Source organism: Kogia breviceps, chromosome 8, assembly GCF_026419965.1.
Source record: "Kogia breviceps isolate mKogBre1 chromosome 8, mKogBre1 haplotype 1, whole genome shotgun sequence".
NCBI classification, from domain to species: domain Eukaryota; kingdom Metazoa; phylum Chordata; class Mammalia; order Artiodactyla; family Physeteridae; genus Kogia; species Kogia breviceps.
Genome location: NC_081317.1, coordinates 7,128,986 through 7,147,879, shown reverse-complemented (window position 1 = coordinate 7,147,879; position 18,894 = coordinate 7,128,986). Strand labels below are relative to the sequence as shown.

The 18,894-nt window shown below is 61.5% G+C and overlaps 2 protein-coding genes across 13 annotated transcripts; one reads left to right on the top strand and one right to left on the bottom strand.

Moving 5' to 3' along the window:
* Nucleotides 1–648: 648 nt before the first annotated feature.
* PKN3 (protein kinase N3) lies at nucleotides 649–12,370 on the top strand. 11 transcript variants are annotated; one of them, XM_059072563.2, is made up of 22 exons: nucleotides 649–1,066; nucleotides 3,093–3,333; nucleotides 3,530–3,675; nucleotides 4,316–4,427; nucleotides 4,501–4,628; nucleotides 4,817–5,000; nucleotides 6,499–6,645; nucleotides 6,729–6,838; nucleotides 6,948–7,091; nucleotides 7,508–7,583; nucleotides 7,667–7,835; nucleotides 8,019–8,121; nucleotides 8,233–8,300; nucleotides 8,629–8,692; nucleotides 8,837–8,928; nucleotides 9,513–9,689; nucleotides 10,402–10,464; nucleotides 10,604–10,680; nucleotides 11,092–11,234; nucleotides 11,323–11,430; nucleotides 11,664–11,744; nucleotides 11,854–12,370. In XM_059072563.2, exons 1-22 carry the CDS (start codon nucleotides 1,043–1,045, stop codon nucleotides 12,064–12,066), a joined length of 2,670 nt encoding a protein of 889 aa, XP_058928546.1. In that variant the 5' UTR covers nucleotides 649–1,042; the 3' UTR covers nucleotides 12,067–12,370. The 11 variants fall into 11 exon arrangements, with proteins under 11 accessions (XP_058928546.1, XP_066896686.1, XP_066896689.1 ...); XM_067040585.1 differs by having other exon boundaries at nucleotides 673–1,066; nucleotides 4,501–4,616; XM_067040588.1 differs by having other exon boundaries at nucleotides 675–1,066; nucleotides 11,336–11,430.
* Nucleotides 12,316–15,630, bottom strand: ZDHHC12 (zinc finger DHHC-type palmitoyltransferase 12). Of its 2 annotated transcripts, none has more exons than XM_059072658.2 (5): nucleotides 15,503–15,630; nucleotides 13,908–14,044; nucleotides 13,468–13,545; nucleotides 13,134–13,300; nucleotides 12,316–12,939 (listed from the first exon to the last, which is right to left on the bottom strand). In XM_059072658.2, exons 1-5 carry the CDS (start codon nucleotides 15,600–15,602, stop codon nucleotides 12,621–12,623), a joined length of 801 nt encoding a protein of 266 aa, XP_058928641.1. In that variant the 5' UTR covers nucleotides 15,603–15,630; the 3' UTR covers nucleotides 12,316–12,620. The 2 variants fall into 2 exon arrangements, with proteins under 2 accessions (XP_058928641.1, XP_058928645.1); XM_059072662.2 differs by having other exon boundaries at nucleotides 12,560–12,993; nucleotides 13,130–13,300; nucleotides 15,503–15,627.
* Nucleotides 15,631–18,894: the final 3,264 nt, after the last annotated feature.

Sequence of the window (18,894 nt, the reverse complement as noted above, 5' to 3'; positions counted from 1 at the left end):
TTTCCTCCTGTAAAAGCACTGGAGGACACCTCTTCCAAGTCAGCAGATAAGCCACCTTTGAGCCTTACTCACTTCCAGCCCCTTGGACGAGGCTCCTTCCAGTAAAGTCCTGGCACAAAGTGCTGGTGAGCACAGGATAACAGGAATTGCCTAAGCAACCCTAGACTAGGCAGTAAAGAACCAGGGTCCCCTACACACCTAAGCCATTGCAAGAACCGCCTAGCGCAGGCTAGTTTCCTGAAATGGTGGCTTTTTCTCAAGGTTTAAATGTGTATTCTGTAGATGAGCCCTTTAGGGCAAAGTCTGAGCAGCTCTGGCTGAACCAGAAAGCTCCAGTCTAGTCAAGGGATGGGGCGGGGGTCCTGAGGGATTTTGGATTCGTTTGTAATTTGGTGTAATTTGGGTAAGGCTTTATTGTTTTCCCACGCATACGTTCTTAATAGTGATTACAGACAGGGCCAAGGCTCCTTGGGGGGAGACAGGTATGGGATTAGACCATTTTACACCAATGACATGGGAGAGGAAGAGTGACTCCAGGCGGGAGCCAGGTCGCGGCGGGGTTCCGAGGAAGAGGCTGACCCGGCTCAGAGAGGACAGGCCACACAGGCATTGTCCCGCGGCCGGCAGGCGGCGCTGTCACCACCCGGGCCCGCCCCTTTGGGCGCGCGACCCGGCAGCTGGAGAACTCCGGCCCGGGAAATGTCCTTTTCTGCCCTTGTATCGCGGGGCGGGGGTCAGTGTCTCAAGGAGCGGGAACCGCGGCCTCAGATGAGGGGCACTGGGCTCCAAATCCCTCGGAACATCGGATCCGGGGGAGGCGCCGGGCCCTCTGGGTCAGGAGCCGGGCTCGATCCCTCGCGGCCGAGAGGCGGCGCTGATCCCAGGTCCCGCGAGGGCCAGCGGACCTCGGGAGGGGGCGCCCGATCCCGCGACTCCGGCGCCGCTTCCCGGGAAGTTTCAAGTTTGAAAACCCTGGCGGAGGGGCCGGGGCTTCCGGAACCGGAGTGGTCGAGAGGAGGGGCCGAGCTGCCCTAGCGGCGCCATGGAAGAGGGGGCGCCGCAGCAGGTGAACGGCGCCCGGAGGGTCCGGGCCGCGGGCGCGGGCCGGGGGGTGGGGGGAGCCTCATTCACCGCCCCGGGCTCCGGCCGCGTCCCCAGCCCCTCCCCGTGTCCCTTCCCAGCCCTTGCCCTGCGTCCCCCTACACCTTCGCAGGGCAGACCTGAGCACTGGGGGTAAGTCGTTCCTGCCTCCTGGAAACGTCCCCAAATCACCTCCAAGTGAATCAGAGCCTCCAGTCAGGCCTGCCCATGAGCACGTCTGAGTCCGCAGTCAGGGCCACCAGGGTGGGCCCCAAAGTTTCCTAAAATCTGTTCTTCCAGGTAGCACTCTAAGGCCGATGTGCATCCGCTGCGAAAGCAAAGGCGGGCCGTGCACGCACCTAGGGACGGGTCCTGGGAGGGGAGAGGAATGTGTACGGCAGGCGGAGGGTGCCACTGCCTCGTGGTCGTGGGTTCCTTCCCAGAGCGAGCACACAGGCAGGCGGGGAGTGGAGACCCCAGAGGGAGGGGCCTACCCAGTTCCCGGGGGAACCCTCGGGTACACAGGGTTCCAGACCAAATGGCGAGGGGGCGGGGTTCCTGCCGGAGCTGGCAATAGGTTCACCTCTCCCCACCCCCCAACAAGACACACTAGGCTGTGTGTCTTGTTGGGGGGCGGGGAGAGGTGGGGTACTCGCCCAGAGCAAATGGGGGTGGGGACGTTTATGTACAAGATAGCGCCCCAGCCGCGGAGCCAAAAGGGAGAGGTGTGTACGCACTTGGCAGGATGCCAGCCCGGAGCAGGCAGGACCGTGGGCTCTGGTCAAGGGTGAAGTATTCTCCACAAGACTCCTAGAGTGCCCCCACCCCTTGGGCAACTTTCAGGGCTGCGTCTGTCCCCTCCCTCCCCCTTCCTCCGGAGGTCCCTCTGCCTGTTCCAGCCGTGGCTTGTACACATTTTCCGATTTCCTGTTAACCTCCGCCCAGCAGCGGCTGCTGGGTGACTCAGGACCCCGGTGCCGGGCCCCCAGCTCCGTGGGATCTTTGTTTGCTCAGGCCTTTGGCTCTGGCCCTCTGGCCTAGGGCCCTCAAAGGATTTCCTGAGCCCCGCCCCTGCCCTCTGACAGACGGGCCAGAGGGCCAGCGGAGGCCTGGGGTGGGGGTCCCTGAGGCTCCACTGGGCTCAGGAGATGGAGAGTCGAGAGGTAAGGTGAGGGCTCTGAGGCAGTCCTGGGGTGGGGGCATCATGGGTTACCCAGGGCTGAGGTCAGCAGCGGCACCCGTTGGTTTGAAATGGCCTCTGGGAAGGAGCTTTTCCTCTTTCTTGCTCTCACTTGGGGTGAAGCAGTGAAAGAGGCTTCTAATTCCTCCCAGGAGCTGAGCTGGGATTGGGCCCCCAGAGACCTCCTCAACCCCTCTGTGCCTCTGCTTTGCCAGCTGGGGTGTCAGAAGGTCAGGGGAACAGCCCTAGCTTCTACTCAGGCCACAGGCTGCCCTGTCTGCGTGACCTTGGGTGGGGGGGGGGCCCTTCTCAGTGCCGGGCCTCTTTTCTGGTCCCCAGACCTTAGCCTGGGTCCCAGACTGAGAGCAGCCTGATGGAAGCGTGACCGGTCGGCAGGGAGAGGCTGGGGCCCAAGAGATGATGGTGCATCTCCTTCCCTGTGTTGTGGCCTTGGGCAAATTACTTAACCTCTGTGTCTCAGTTTCCTCATCTATAAAATGGGAATAATAACTACACCTACCTCATGGGGTTGCTGTCAGGATCAACAAGTTAATGTCTGCACAGTTCTTAGAACAGGACACCATGTAAACATTAACAGTTTTTTTCCCCCTTACTCTTCTCTCTGATGGCACAGGACAGGAGCATGGGCTGGATAAACAGCCTTGGGGTTTCCATCTGGCTTAGGGATGCTAGCTCTAAGCTCATAGGTACTTCCCAAACTGTGTGTGTCAGTCCTGGGTGCCGACCACGCCTGCCTCCCTCCCCCTCCGCCTGTGATGAGCTGAGGCCGTGGAGGTGGGGACTGAGAGGACTAAGGCCTCTGCCTTTCCAGCCTGGGGCGGGCCAGTGGGGCCCAGGAGATGAGAAAGAGGCGATCCGCCGGGCCATCCAGAAGGAGCTGAAAATCAAGGAGGGTATGGAGAACCTGCGGCGGGTAGCCACCGACCGCCGCCACCTGGGCCACGTGCAGCAGCTGCTGCGGTCCTCCAACCGCCGCCTGGAACAGCTGCACGGGGAGCTGCGGGAGCTGCACGCCCGCATCCTGCTGCCTGGCCCCGGGCCTGGCCCGGCTGGTGAGTGAGGCATCTAAGCAGGCCCCTCGGGATGGCAGGCGGCAGGCTGACCCAGCTCCTTGGCCTTGGCCCTGACCTCTCTCAGAGCCTCCTCTTGTAGCCCCTGCCCAGGAGGGGCGGGGAGGAGAGAGCGAGGCCCTGAGGGGCTCTCGGCTCTGGGGGAGGGGTTCATGAGCCCCACGCTCTTTGCACACAGAACCTGCGGCCTCAGGACCTTGGACGCTGGCAGAGCAGCCGAGGGCCCGACACCTGGAGGCTCTACAGAGGCAGCTGCGGGTAGAGCTGAAGGTCAAGCAGGGAGCCGAGAATATGACCCACACGTATGCCAGTGGCACTCCCAAGGTAATGCCCCTGGGATCTGAGGGGAAGAGATTTGGCTCTCAGATTATTAGAGAAGGTGGTGATCCAGACCCTATTCTTTTTTTTTTTTTTTTTTGAATTTTTTTATACAGCAGGTTCTTATTAGTTATCTATTTTATACATACTAGTGTATATATGTCAGTCCCAATCTCCCAGTTCACCCCACCACCAGCCCCTATTCTGATAGGGAAATGCAACCCAGCCATTGACCCTGTAAGAGAGACAGTCGCACCCTTAGTCTGACGGGGGAGGCAGACCCCTAAATCTCAGCTTGGTGGGAAAGGCATGGCTCGAACCCCTTGTCTAACAGAGAAGGCAAAACACCAGTCTAATGGGGAATCTCAGCCCAGCTCCCAGCCTGTCCCCACTCCCAGCATGATGTGGAGGCTCACCCTGATCTAATAAGGGAGGCTTGACCTTGGCCCTCCCTTGTCTAGTCTGATGGCGGAGGTCTGCTCCAGACCTAGGCTAAAAAGGGAAGCTTGGCTGTAGTATCTGGCCCACCGAGAGAGCTTTAGCTTCAATGCTGGACTGATGGGGGAGGCTTGCTCCAGTCCCTGGTCCGACCAGGGAGGCTCTGGCCTAGTCCTGGCCTGAGGGGGCATGTGTCACAACCCCATAGGAGAGGAAGCTTCTGGCAGCCGCCCAGCAGATGCTACAGGACAGCCAGCTGAAGGTGGCCCTGCTACGAATGAAAATCAGCAGCCTGGAGGCCAGCGGGTCCCCTGAGCCAGGTGAGGCCTTGAGAAGTGGGGACGGGCGGAGCGGAGCGGGGCATGGGCCTGAGCGCTGACCCCCTCCTCCCAGGACCGGAGCTGCTGGTGGAGGAGCTGCGGCACCGGCTGCGCATCGAGGCTGCCGTGGCCGAGGGCGCCAAGAACGTAGTGAAGCTGCTCGGTAGCCGGCGAACGCAGGACCGCAAGGTGCTAGCCGAGGTCAGAGCATGGCCCCCGCCCGCTGCTGCTCCTTTCTGAGAGGTGCCCCCCTCCGCAGCGGCGGGAGACACCGCTGGACCGGCCGTGCGGGTGGCAGTGAGGAAACAGGAGGCACGTCCAGGGTGTCTCCAGGTGGCCCGAGCCGCTGCCCCCGCCGTTAACCCCATGGCCCTGTATCCCTTCTGCAGGCTCAGGCCCAGCTCCAGGAGTCCTCCCAGAAACTGGACCTCCTGCGGCTGGCCTTGGAGCAGCTGCTGGAGGGACTGCCTCCTGCCCACCCTCTGCGTGGCAGGGTGGCCCGGGAGCTGCGGACTGCTGTGTCCGGGAACCCCCAGCCTTCAGGGCCACTCGTGAAGCCCACCGCCATGACAGGTACCCGGGAGTCCCTCCTACTTCAGAGCTCTCCTTCCCTTCCAGGGAGGAGCCTGAAACACGGTGGGGAAGGATCTTGGAGCAGACTTCCAATCCTGGCCTCACCATCCCCTAGCTGTGTGACCTTGTGCAACTGACATCCCCTCTCCAGGCCTCAGTTTTTCACTCTGAGGGGGTGAAAACCTGCCCCCTGCCCCTGCAGGTGACCTTCTGGGTCAAATGGGGGCGATAACAGCACCTATTTCATAGGGTTGCTGCGAAAATTCAGTGAGTCGTTGCACGTGAAGTGCTCAGCACCGTGCGGGCACAGAGCTCGCTCAGTCGGTGAAGCTATTATTTAAGTGAGGAACCACATGACTGCCCAAAGTGCCAGGGTTAGGGAGCTCGTGGCCCTGGAGGCCTTGATACCCGGTCCTGGGCAGTTTGGACTGCTGGAAAGTTCTTCTTTATCCCAAGCTGGATCCGCCTCCAAATAATCGAACAGTGTCAACTCTGGAAGCCCCGAGCTTCCCACCTGGGACACGGTGCCAACTAGAGAGCCCAGCCCCTGCCAACACAGAGCTGATGCAGGGTGGACGGGCCCCATCCCGTTGGGAACGGAGCTGAGGAGGGGAAGTACAGCGGCTGGATGGGCCCCCTCACCTGGCCCTTGGGGAACCAAGGAAGGCTTTCTGGAGGGGGTGGTGTCTGAGCTTGGCCTCGAAGGGCTTATGTGAGTTAGCCAAGTAGACAAGCTGGGGAAGGCGGGGGTGAGGGCTTGTTAACTGGCCTAAAATTCAGGTACTTAGGGCCACCGCACATCCTGTCTTCTGGCTGAATTACCCACATTCCTCCGATCGTTCTTCCTGAGATGATCTTCCCACCCTGGGCGCTGCCTTGGTTTATGGGGTCTCTCAGAGTGTAAACCCCAGGCCCAGACTCCCTAAATGGTGCTCTTAGGCCCCGTGTATGTCCTCAAGGGTGGCCAGAGTCCCACTGCTTCCTCTACCCCTTGAGGGACACATCTCTAATGACCCTAACATGAATCCGCTTGGTTGGCAGAACACGCTTGTACCCATTGTAGGAGGTGGGGCTGAGCTGGCGCTCCTTGCCGCTGTACAGATGGGGAGCAGGCCCAGGGAAGAGGTGGGAAGGGTCCGCCAGCCAGGCCTCCCTCCTGCTCCTCCCCGGGCTCTCACCCCTGCCGTGGCGCAGTTCCCAGGCCCTGGGCCCTGAGCCGTGTGTCACCACGCGCCCTGCTCCCGTGCAACCTGGCTGAGGTCTGAGTCTCACTCCTCTGCCCGTGTGTCCCTGCTTCTTCCAACACCTAGAGAGTGTGCAGGAGGGGAGGAGCAGTTGGCCGGCTCCAAGGGTGGCAGGTGGCTGCCGAGGCCTAAGGGGTGGGCAAGGACTGGGTTTCGCTATACCTCCAGGAGAAGGTAGCATTCCTGGGGTCCCAGGGGCCCGTTGGAGGATGGCACCTGATAATGCCCCCCCCCCCCACCGTGCTCCCTGACAGGGACGCTGCAGGTCCACCTCCTGGGCTGTGAGCAGCTGCTGACGGCCGTGCCTGGACGTTCCCCCGTGGCCGCACTGGCCGGGAGCCCCTCGCAGGGCTGGCTTTGGAGCCGGGCCAAGCAGCAGCGTGGTGGAGGCGAGCTGGCCAGTGAGTAGGGGCCATGGGAAGCTGGGGAACAGCGAAGGACCCCCGCTCCCGGCCTGCTCTGAACCCCGGCTCTGGCCCCACAGGTGAGGTGTCGGCCGTGCTGAAGGTGGACAGTCGCATTGTGGGCCAGACGGGCTGGGGGCCTGTGGCCAGGCAGTCCTGGGGCCAGACCTTTGTCGTCCCCCTGGAGCGGGTGAGGCTGCCTCGTGGGGACAGGGGTGACCGTGGGCCGTGGGGTGGAAGGCCGGCCAGGCAGCGGCTCGGGCCACGCTCCACCCCTCAACCTGGCCTCCCCACCGCAGGCCCGAGAGCTGGAGATCGGGGTGCACTGGCGGGACTGGCGGCAGCTGTGCGCCGTGGCCTTCCTGAGGCTGGAGGACTTCCTGGACAATGCCTGTCACCAGCTCTCCCTCAGCCTGGTGCCACAGGGGCTGCTCTTTGCCCAGGTGCCCACTGGGCCCTGCCCTCTGACCTCGTGGGCCCCCGGCTCCGTTAGAGCAAAGAAGGGCCTTTGAGACTGTGCTCTGCGCCCACACGTAGGAGTGGAAGTTGAGGCCCAGAGGGAGGAGATCTAGAGGAAGGAAGGATTCCCAGCCCCTCTCTGAGGACTTCATGGGAGCCTAGCGGCCTGCGTCCTTGTCCTGACTGCCCTGCCGCGTGTGTGACCCTGGACCACCTCCCTTCTCCGGGCCTCGGTTTCCCCACTGGTACCAATGAGGATGTTGGATCCATCTCTCTGAGTCCTTCTGGCTCTCGCGTCTGTTGACATGGGCTCAGGCTGGGAGCCTGGAGGCTGAGGAGGTGCCCGTGGCAGGTGGGGTGGGAGGGGACTGGTCTTCAGCCCTGCCCGCTGCCCCCACAGGTGACCTTCTGTGACCCTGTCATTGAGAGAAGGCCCCGGCTGCAGAGGCAGAAGCGCATTTTCTCGAAACGCAGAGGTGTGGAGTGGAGAAGCCTGGTTAGGAGGGAGCAGGGCTGGGACCCTTAGGAGAGCCCGGGACTGAGCCCCCTTTTGCCCCAGGTCAGGACTTCCTGAGGGCTTCCCAGATGAACCTCAGCATGGCGGCCTGGGGGCGCTTGGTCATGAGCCTACTGCCCCCCTGCAGCTCCCCAAGCACCATCAGCCCCCCAAAAGGGTGCTCCCAGACCCCAGCCACACCCCGGGGGGCCGCCGACCCTGCCTCGCCCAGGTAAGGAGCCTTGCCCCAGGCTGCCTGCTTCTCTGTGGAGTCACCTCCCTCCAGATGCAGACAGTGCCTGCCCCCGTTGCTCGCCCTCTGACCCGTGTCTCTCTGGCTCACACGGCTGAGGGTCCACCCCCGCCCCCATTCCATCCGCCTGTGCCCGGTCGTGTGTCTGCTTCCTCCCCACAGTAATTTCCCGCCCAAGAAGACCCCCTTGCGAGAAGAGATCCAATCCCCACCCAAGCCACCGCGCCTCTACCTGCCCCAGGAGCCGACCCCCGAGGAGATGCCGGTGAGCGGCGGTGGGGCTGGTCATGCTGGGGGCTGTCTGGCTGGGGACGGCAGGGCTGGAGGGAAAAAGGAGAGGAAGCCCCCTCTGCCCTGAGCCCCTCTGCCCTCACAGAGCACCAAACGCCCCCACATGGAGCCCAGGACTCGACTCGAGCCATCTCTGCCAGCCTCAGCCAACAGGTACCCCTGGCAGGCTCACCTTGGCGTTTGAGAGAGACATCTGTCCGCTCACTTGGGTGTTTACGTGTCAGGCGTTCTCACATCGCCCCGAGCTCTTGGCCTGCTCTCAGGTTCTCACTTGCGGAGCCCACATTACTGAGCTCCGCCTGCATGCCAGACCCCAAGAAATGGCAGTCCTAGGAGCTCCCACCCGGCCTCTCCAGCCCCTGCCCCTCCTGCCCCACAGGTGGGGACAGCCCAGGACCAGGCGTGGAGGGAGGGTTTGGAGCGGCCCTTGGCGGAGCCCCAGCCCTTGTCCCAGGGGCTTCCTGTGCCCTCTCTCTTGCAGGAAACCCCCCCGGCTTCAGGACTTCCGCTGCTTGGCCGTGCTGGGCCGGGGCCACTTCGGGAAGGTAGTGGGCTCAGGAGGTGCAGTGGAGGGGGGTGGGCGGGCCCCGACACGTTAGCTAGGGGGACTCTGGGGTCTGCGGGGCAGTGGGTGGGGGAAGTAGACTCCTGTACTGCCCACCTGGAACCAATCTCTCTCTCGTCCCCAGGTCCTCCTGGTCCAGTTCAAGGGGACAGGTCAATACTATGCCATCAAAGCGCTGAAGAAGCAGGAGGTGCTGAGCCGGGACGAGATAGAGAGGTGTGTGCTGAGGCCAGGGGGTTCCCTCCCGGCATCCGGGCACGTGGAGGGTACCCAGGATGGCAGGCCCGGGCTGGTGGCCCCTGAAGGCAGCTGAATGCTATTGGGGCTTGTAAGAGGTGACCCCGTGGGGCCAGCCAGGCCTGGGCTCTCTTGTTAGCAACTGCAGTTGTTAACTGTGTGCCCTTGGGCAGGTCCCCTCTTCTATGCACCTCAGTTTCCTCATCTGTGAAATGGGAACAGGGCGGTCATACAGGTTCAAGACCTATGTGAGGGACTTCCCTGGTGGTCCAGTGGTTAAGACTCCGCGGTTCCACCGCAGGGGGTGCTGGTTCCATCCCTGGTCGGGGAACTGAGATCCCTCGTGCCACACGGAGCGGCCAAAAAAAAAAAAAAAAAAAAAAAAAGACCTATGTGAGCTTCTGATAACGTATGAACCATCACTCTAGCTAGCTGCCTGGCACTTTGACTTAAGAGCCAGTGACCCAGGGGTGATGTGTGGGGGACAGGGCATAGTCAGGGGAGGTTTTCATTCCCTTTTGGGTTCCCTCCTTCCCTCTAAAACCCACGCCCTCCTCTTGCAGCCTGTACTGTGAGAAGCGAATCCTGGAGGCTGTGGGCCGCACGGGGCACCCCTTCCTACTCTCCCTCCTTGCCTGCTTCCACACCTCCAGCCACGCCTGCTTCGTGACTGAGTTTGTGCCCGGCGGCGACCTCATGATGCAGATCCATGAGGATGTCTTCCCTGAGCCCCAGGCCCGGTGGGTTCCCACCTCTCCTGTACACCTCCCTCTTCCAGTGAGCCTTCCCCGCTTCCCTGTGCCTGGCGACGCCCTCATCCTGCGTCCTCCAGGGTGTACCCATCGGCAGAAGAGCATGGGGGCAGGGAGGCCTTGGTTCAAATCCTGGTTATCAACCCTCACAGCATTTGTGACCTCAGGCCTCAGTCTATGTAGCTGTGAACTGGGCTAATGATAGCTATTTCATAGGCTTGTTGCGTGGATGAACGGAACATTTAGAAATTGCCGAGCACAGGGACTGGTGAGCAGTGAGTGACCGACAGCTGGTGTTGTTATGTCTTGCCCAGCAGAGCGTGGGCTCTGGAGCCTGGATTCACGTATCAGCTCGGCCACCAGCTGTGCGACCCCGGGTGGGTCGTTTACTGGGAGTCTCAGACCCTCATTGGAAAAGTAGGCATGACAGGTATCCATGGCAGGCTGCTGGGAGGATGCCAGGATAGGCGTGAGGACCCTCAGTGCCATTCATCCCTGGCACAATCGAAGAGCCCAGGAAGGGCAGGCTGTTATCTGGAGGAGCTCCACCCCCGGGGCACATGAGGCTCCTCCCAGTCTCTCGCCCGCATCTGACTCTGGCAGGGACATCTGGGGTCCCCAGGCCGTGGCCATCCTGGTGCCTCCCTGCCCTGTGCCCCACAGTCCTGGGCCTGAACTCCCCCCTATGCCAACCCTCTAGGTTCTATCTGGCCTGTGTGGTCCTGGGGCTGCAGTTCTTACATGAGCAGAAGATCATTTACAGGTAACTTGTCCCCGAGATGCTGGGGGAGTGGGTGAGGGGGCAGATGCTACCCTCCTTCTGGGCTGCTCTGGGGTGGGGCCGCTGCTCCCTGGGCTTCAGCGCTTCTTAGCCCCTTTGATCTGCCCCGCCTTGCCCTCAGAGACCTTAAGTTGGATAATCTTCTGCTGGATGCCCAGGGTTTCCTGAAGATCGCAGACTTTGGGCTCTGTAAGGAAGGTGGGTGCCTCCTGTCCAGGATCCCGTGTCTTTCAGCCGTGCTCACTCAGCCCAGGCCAGCAGGGTGGTGGGCAAGTGGCAGCTCCCAGGGGCTAGCTGGACACATTGGCTCGTCCTTCCCAGCCCGAAAAGCTGTAAAAGAGCCCCTTGCCCTTGGACAGAGGGAGCTCCTGGGCTGGGAGAGGGCACTGGGCTCTGCTTTCTGCGTGACCCTGGCACGTGAGCTTGTCTGAGACTCAGATTCCTCATCAATCAAGTGGCATAAAAACCGTTCCCACCTCCAAGGGTATGGGGCAGGGCTCGGCACAGGTTCGGTACACGGGGTCATAAGGGTGGGCGCTTGATTCTCACAGCTAGAGGTTCTTGTGGATGACACACCATGCTGGCATCAGTGTGGATGTTGGTTTGCAGGGATTGGCTTTGGGGACCGGACAAGCACCTTCTGTGGCACCCCGGAGTTCCTGGCCCCTGAGGTGCTGACCCAGGAGGCCTATACGCGGGCTGTGGACTGGTGGGGGCTGGGCGTGCTGCTCTACGAGATGCTGGTGGGCGAGGTGAGCGCTGGACGGGGTGCTGCTGGGGCCTCCAGGTCAGGTGGGGGTGGGGGCGGCCCACGTACCCTGCTGAGCCCCATCCCTGCAGTGCCCGTTTCCAGGGGACACCGAGGAGGAGGTGTTTGACTGCATCGTCAATGCAGAAGCCCCATACCCGCGCTTTCTCTCGGTGCAAGGGCTTGAGCTCATTCAGAAGGTAATTGCAGGGACTTCCGCGGGGGTCCAGTGGTTAAGACTGCACTTCCACTGCAGGGGGCGGCGGGTTCGATCCCTGGTCGGGGAAATCCCGCAAGCTGCGTGGTGCAGGGTCCAGGGCTGGGCAGACAGCTGCTCGTGGCTTGGGGATCCCTACCCGAGAGGCTGGAGATGGGGAGGCGGGCAGTGCCTGGGGCCCGAGCGCCCTGAGCGAGCACCTGTCCTCTCCCCCAGCTCCTCCAGAAGTGCCCCGAGAAGCGCCTGGGGGCGGGGGAGCAGGATGCTGAGGAGATCAAGACACAGCCTTTCTTCAGGGTGAGTGGCCAGGGCCGCAGTGGTCCAGGAGCCCGGCACAGTGCGAGGCATCGAGGGCCCGCGGGGCTGTCGCTCCCCTCGTCTGAGCCACCTCTACCCTTGCCCCCAGACCACCGACTGGCAGGCCCTGCTCGCCCGAGCCGTCCGGCCCCCGTTCGTGCCCACCCTCTGCGGCCCCACAGACCTGCGCTACTTCGAGGGCGAGTTCACGGGGCTGCCGCCTGCCCTGACGCCACCTGATGCCCGCAGCCCCCTCACCGCCCGCCAACAGGCTGCCTTCCGGGACTTCGACTTTGTGTCCCAGCGATTCCTGGAGCCCTGAGGGCCTCCCGGGCTCTCCACCCCCTGCCCCCAAGACGGTTGGAGCCTCTGCTTGCCTGCCTTTCTGCCCGCCTGGGCGCCCTGGTATTGATGAGCCCTTGGGACTCAAGGTGGCGGCCACGGGCTGCTGTCGTGGGCTTTGCTCAGTCACCGGGCAAAGTGCTGCCTCCCCTCCCTTCTCCCGACCACCTCTCCCCGGCCCGCTGCGAGACCTGGACCTGAAAGGGTAGCACAGCGAGGAGCAGCTTGGTTTGTTTTTTGAATACTTGACTTGCTTTATGGATTATTAAATTTATAAAACTGTGCACTGGAGACAGCCTGGCTTGGGGCGGGGAGGGTGGAAGTCTCCACAACCCAGACCCTTTGTGCCCGAGCCCCCCTGGGTCCTCTTCCTCCCCTCTGCCTTTGAGGCAGGGTTCTGTCCTTCAGCTCCACTCTGAGGCCTGGGAGGAGGGGGCAGGAGTGAGGAGCTCCAGGCCCTTGGAGGGCTGCCGCCCCTGGGATGCAGCCCCTCTGGTTTTCAGGCACGAGATGGTGGCCCAGCCTCTAGCAACCCTAAACATCCTGGCTACTGCCTTCCTCCTCCTCAGCCCAGAGGGTCTCCCAGGACCCCGAGGGCCAGCCACAGAAGAAGTGGGCCAGGTTGCGGGTCAGGCCACGGTCGAAGGGGTTGCCGGGGCGCTGGCGGAGGTAGGCGATGCGGTGTGAGGAGATGAACTCCCAGGTGGTGGTGTTGCTGGCCACCAGGTAGAGGTGCGAGGCCAAGAGCAGGCTGGCCACTAGGGAGAAGAGTGACAGCAGCAGGAAGGTGGCAAACAGGAGCCCAGTGGACCGCAGCCAGAGCCCCCAAGGCCGGAAGAAGTGGAGGCCAGACCTGCAGCAAAGGAGCGGGACAGGGACCCAGAGCTGGCGGGGGTGTGTGTGGCGGCTTTGCCCCAGGGACGCCAGGTGGGCCGGCCATTTGGGAGAGGGTCCGAGGCCCCTGAAGAGGGAGCCTGGCTCTCTCCACACCTGGTGGGTGCCTGCTGCCTGCCCCCTCCCTCACCCAGGGCGCTGGGGAAAACCCACCATGCCAGGTACAGGCCCCACAGAAGCACCACCAGCTGCAGCGCCAGGTAGGCCACGAAGAGGGGGTGATTGCGCTCCCCCACGCAGTTCTCCATCCAGGGGCAGTGGTGGTCATATCGGCGGACACAACGACGGCACTCACGGCAGTGACGGGCCCGCAGGGGTTGCTGTGGGCACACAGGGAGTCAGGCCTCAACACCGGCGCCCTTTTGGACCCAACGATGTGGGCGGGAGGTCAGGGCTGGCATCTGGGAGGCCTTCCTGGAGGAGGGATGAGGCCAAGGAGTCTCAAATCTTGCCCGACCCCTCCCAGGGAGGTCCCTGCATCACCCACCAGCACCATGCAGTATCTGCAGCGCCGAAGGGGGATGGCCTGAGGAACCATGGCCGTCTGCTCTTCCTTGGCCTCCTCCTGAAAATGGGGGGACACAGTATGAGATGGGGTTCCCTTGGGAGGCAGGGGGCACTGGTGGGTAGCTCCCTTGGGGGCCAGCTTAACTCCCGGTGTGCAAGTTTGGGGATCCATCCCCTGTGTAATGGAGGTGGTAAGAGTGGGGCAGAGTGCCCTGGACTGCGAGGCTGTGTGACCTTTGCCAGTTACTTCCCCTCTCTGGGTCTTGGCAATTTCCTCCTTGTAGGATGGGGCTCTAGGTCTGGCAAGACGATTCCCTGGGATTCCCTAGGAAAGCCCTCAGCACAGGGTCTAGCGTGAGATTGTTACTGGGGCCTTGAGTTCCTTGTTGGGGGGAGGAGATGTTTGGGACCCCTGGTTACCTGGGGCTGGGGCAGGACATTCACGTATCCCGGGTCCATGAGTGACACAGCCAGGTAAAGCAGCAGGGAGCCCAGTACCAAGAGCAGGAAGGTGAGGGGCAGGAGCAGCTCCCCCTGCTCTTCCCACTGCCGCAGTGCTGGAGAGGCCAGAGGGGGAGAGTGAGGCTGCGTGACAGCAGAGGAGGGTGCAGGTGAGGGGTGAGGCTGGAGGTGGGAAGTGTGTCCCTGGCTGAGGGAAGGCCTGGAGATGGAGTTTGATGAATGGTCAGGTGTGGCCACTGCATAGGGTGCAGGAGGGGGAAGTTCACGTTCAGAAAAAAAAAAAAAAAAGAAGCAGTTCATCTACATTCTCTCTGGAGCGCAATAGGGAACCATGGAAGGTTATAGGGTCAGATATGTTTCTGAAAGCCCTCTTACTGCTAGAGAAAAGATGGATCAGAGGGGAGGCTTATCTGGGACACGGAGAGGAGCGTGTCTGGACAAGGGCACTGGCAGGAAGGGTGGAGAAGAGGGGATGGACAGAGGGCGGTAAGGGGGCTGATGGGGCCAGACTTGGCTGGATGTGGGGGAGAGGGAGGAGGGGTCTGGCTGAGGGGTCTGGTTCTGAGATGAGGAGAGGCTGACCAGGTCCAAGATGCCCAAGAGACAGAGGAGGGCAGGGTCGGCAGGCTGGCTGGGGTGCTGCAGAGGGCCAACAGGGGAGCCCAGGCCAGGAAGGGTCCAGCCCATGGAGGTGACTGAAGGATTTTGGGAGGCGGGGGGCTGAAGAGCGAGGGGCAAGAGACAGCCAGACAGCCGAGTGTGGCCAACTCTGGTGCCCCTTGACTGTAAAAGGGAGAGGAGAAGGAAGGGGGGTTGCACCGGGGGGGGGGTTCTTTCTGATGGGGAGACTGAGCAGGTTTTTAGGCTAAGGGGCAGAGGCAGTGGAGGAGACTTGAGGTCTTGGGAGGAAAGTGAGAATGCCCCCGGTCCAGGGGTTTATGATGAGTGGGGGCTGTGATGGTGGTAGCGAGGGAGGGTGAAAACTTGTGCTGGAGGTGGCCTGTGGCGGGTGAAGAGGGGGAATGGTGGAAGGGGGGTTGATGGCATGAATGAATGCTACCAGGGTGAGAATCAAGGATGAGGATGTGAGGGACAGGCTGCTCCCCTATGCGGTGTTCTCTTGCCTGAGGCTGGGGAGCCTGGACTTGGGCAGCTAGTGGCCACAGGGCTGGGCGGGATGCCAGTCCTTCATCTAGTTGATCCTCGGAATCTTGGGAGTCAATTCCTGGGAAGGGTCGGGCGGGTCCCAGGATCAGGGGAGATGGGGGCTCGAGTCGGTCGTCGGATCTGGTGGGCACCGGGTGGGTCCTGGGACAGACAGGGTATCTGGCAGGGATCAGGAAGATTCTGGAATTAATTAGGGATCCACTGGGTATTAGGCAGAAAGCAGGTGGCTCTTGGAATGAGAGATGGGGAGGGGGCCTCAGGATGTGGAGGAGATAGGGTGAATCCCAGGATCTCTTGGGCTTCAGCAAGGGACTCAGTGAGACCCAAACATCTAGGGAATCACGCGGGATCGGGGGGGGTCCAGGGTCGCGCGGGGTCCGGCTCACCGGTATCATGCAGGAAGAGCACCAGCGTGATCCCCCAGGTCAGCACGGTGTGCCCGGTCCGCACCAGGACCCCAGGCCTGAGGAGCGCCCATGGCGCCATCGCCTCTGCCCGGGGCCCCACCCGGAAGAAGCGCTCAGAGGGCCGGGCCCTCCGAGGGAGAGGGCCCACCGCCACCCGGGGATTGGAGGATGCAGGCTGTGGGCGGGGCCTCAATGGGTCACGGAGACTGCCTATTGGACGGCAGCTGCGGCCGAGTAGGCCCTCGAGCCCACAGGTGCCTGAAGAGGCTGAGGGCGGGGCCGGCGCGCGCGCAGCCGGTAACTCCCCCAACCCCAACCCCCACCAGCCAGGTAACTTTCGAAAGACGGGGAAACCGTCGGGAGCCTCGACCCAGCCCCACTGGGGTTCCACCACCAGCCCCAGGGCCACAGCCTCACGCAAGCGTACAGCTTCCTGGACGCTTCAAAGATCCAAGTGTTGTGACTTCAGGTTGTAGAATTGTGCGCGGTTCGGAGATGTGATGCCTGAGGCCTCGAGAGGGGCAGGACTCGCCCAAGGTTGCTCCGTGGTGAAACCCTTACCTCCTATTCATTTTCAAATATTGCAGATGGGATGAGAGCAGAGTGGAGGTACGTGGTGCAGACTCTGGCTATGAGGGGCCCAACTTGGGTCAGGGTCAGAAATCCCAGCACTGCCTCTTCCTACCTGTATGAGTTTGGGCAAGTTACTGAACCACTGCGAGCTCTGTTTTCTGTCTATGTAATGGAGATGATACTAGCACCCCCCTGCTGAGGTGGTTGGAGGACTGAATAATGGAAATAGAGTGTCTAACACAGGACTGTCTTGTCTCCCCAGCTCTAAGCCAGCACCTACATACACCCTTCAGCCTTGCCCAACCCAGGGCTTCAGGCCAGGGAAGTCCCAGTGCAGCTTTGATTTGTATAGAGGTGACTGGGTATTTTAAAGGGAGAATGAGGGAGTTGAGATGGGGAAGGGCAGGGGCCTGAAGAGACTCAGAGCAGTGAAAAGTTATGAACAGTGGGTCAGGGTAAATGCTGACTAGGCCAGCTGTGTCTGCTATCTGGCAATAATTGAAGTTCAGCTTCTATCCTCCCACAGAGACTGGGAGACAGAGGCCTGATCCTTCCTGATGATTACATTTTAAAGGGATGGCTATCAGGTCCTTGAGAAAGACACTCCTGAGTTGTAGGAGGTACAAATACACCTCAGAGGGACAGAGAAAGCATTCACAATTGTAAGCCCTTTTTAGTAAATGCTCTAAGAAAGGGTGGTCAGGGGCCTGTGATCAGGTGTTGGTTAAAAACAGTAAATTCTTTTGGCAGCCTGGAGCTTTCTCAGGCAGGCACTTTAAGGGGGGGGCTAGGGTCATCCTAGGGATGTGACCTTGAGCTGTTAGAAGCTATGTTAGTGTTTTAAGTCTTTTAATGTCAGAGGGGGGAGTGAACGAAATCACTTGCGCTGAAGTCTGTAGTCTTTATAGGCCAGGGTTGAGGCCTAGCGGAGAAGAGGGCTTGGAGCCTGGCTACCGTTTGGTCTAGGAGAGAACCTTTGTCACTGGGCACTGGGGACACACCACCTGGCAGGTTTGGGAATGGTTCCGCTTGATCCGGGACCGGCACCTAGACTGTTCTTTGGGGAAGAGCTCTCCCTCATTGGGTGCAGCCTCAGTAGTACTTCAGGGGCACGGAAGTCACTGCTGATAGTTACACTAGGACAACGGGTGTAAACCAGGGCCATCCTGGGCCAAAGCTGAGTCATCTCAGGATTTGGCCCCGGCTCCTTCATCCCCTCCTGCTGGCGCCCTCGCCCTCCACTCTGCTGCAGCCACGTGGGCTGCTTTGTGGTTCTCCTTGCGAGGTCTTCTCCTGGCAGGGCCCTCTGCCTAGGACACCCTTTCCCTGGGCCCCTACAGCCAGGCCCGGCAGCCCGGTCTTTTTGCTGGATTCAGCTCGCATGTCTCCCCTTGTGAGAAGCCTCCCCTGCCCGCACCAGGACACCACGCTGTCCCTTATCTGCACATATGCTCTTCCCTCTCCCTAAAGGGCCGCGGCCCAGCTAAATCCAGTCTGTCCTGCGCACTCCCACCGGCCCACAGGAGGGGCCTGCTCTGTGCTCCCTTCTCCCCGCTCCTCACACACTGGGTCATAATCTCGTATTTAACATTTGTCTCTACCACCAGACAGCCATTCTGGGCGGGGGCCCTGTTGGTCTGTTGCCAGCTGTACCCTCAGTATCTGGGCACAGGGGTGTGGAGAGACTGCAAAGGAAAAACAGCTGCTCCAGCCCGATCTGCCACCTGTCCCCAGTCTGCAGTTGACCCTCTGGGCTGGGCACACAAACCGACCCAACGCACCCTCACTCAAGGCCCACTGCCTGAGCCAGCCCTGGAGGGCCCTCTCCAGACCCCATCCCTTCCACGAAAAAAGACACTCTGCTCCACTTTGCACAAAAATGTATTTCTGTGACATCCCGAAGTACAGACATTTACCCAGGCCCCAGGTGGTAAAGCAATGCAGTGTGAGCTCTGCCCGGGGCCTGGCTCAGGCCACGTGAGCATGGAAGGGAGGGGCCGCTGTGGCCCATCTGCTAAGCTGAGGGACACAGGGCAGCTGGCCCTTCCCACGGCTGGGAGGGAAAGACCCCAGGGGAGAAAGGCCAGGTGCCTCTCTCCTGGGCTGCTCACCCAGACTGCTCTGTCTGCAGGCAGAAACGCCAGGAGAATCCACAAACAGGCCCAGGGAAGGAGGAGGGAAGAAAAGCCACCCCCCACGGGCCACCTGCGGTCAGCTCTGCTCCCCAGCCCCGTGTCCCAGAGGGGCCTCCTCACCGCCGTCTGTGCCAGGAGAAGCAATTCGGAGTGACATCAAGGGAGGACCACAAAATATTTCAAGATACGTTTGTGTCTCACACTTCTCAGAAACACAGCACGGAGGTTTCCGAGGGAAAGCCTGGGGTCAGAATGGGAGGGGCGCGGGCAGGGCCGCTGCAGGACGTGTCAAATGCTGGTCTGGAGGTGTCTGCCTGTTGCCACCGGGAAAGGCTGGCTTGGGGACCTCCTGCCTGTGAGAGAGGTGTGGGGTCCTCTGGGCAGCGGGGCAGGCAGGGGCGAGTGAGGCAGGCTCAGTTCTGCTGGTGGGGTGCCTGGGCACCGTGGGTGCTGCGGGCAGATGAGGGGTAGGGGGTGAGGGGGAAAAAGCCCCGGGCCCCAGGAGGTGCTGGCTTCCAGGGTGGGGGGCGGGTTCTGGATATGTTGGCAGAAGGGGCAGTGGAATCTGCCCGAATTCTGAGCAGCCCTGGGCTGGGGCCTTCGACAGCCTGGGACCTGGTGGGAGACTAGGAGGCAGCCTCCATAGCAGCGTGGCCTCAGGCA

Bases quoted from the DNA above. Each gene is read 5' to 3' on its own strand.
- ZDHHC12 (XM_059072662.2), bottom strand. From the start codon at position 15,602: ATGGCGCCATGGGCGCTCCTCAGGCCTGGGGTCCTGGTGCGGACCGGG. The intron at 13,301-13,467 runs GTGGGTGATGCA...GTGTGCCCACAG, and splicing joins GCAGATACTGCATGGTGCTG to CAACCCCTGCGGGCCCGTCA. The intron at 12,994-13,129 runs GTTTTCCCCAGC...CCTGGGGCAAAG, and splicing joins GCCTGTACCTGGCATGGTGG to CCGCCACACACACCCCCGCC.
- PKN3 (XM_067040583.1), top strand. From the start codon at position 1,764: ATGTACAAGATAGCGCCCCAGCCGCGGAGCCAAAAGGGAGAG. The intron at 3,676-4,315 runs GTAATGCCCCTG...ACAACCCCATAG, and splicing joins ATGCCAGTGGCACTCCCAAG to GAGAGGAAGCTTCTGGCAGC. The intron at 11,745-11,853 runs GTGAGTGGCCAG...CCTTGCCCCCAG, and splicing joins AGACACAGCCTTTCTTCAGG to ACCACCGACTGGCAGGCCCT.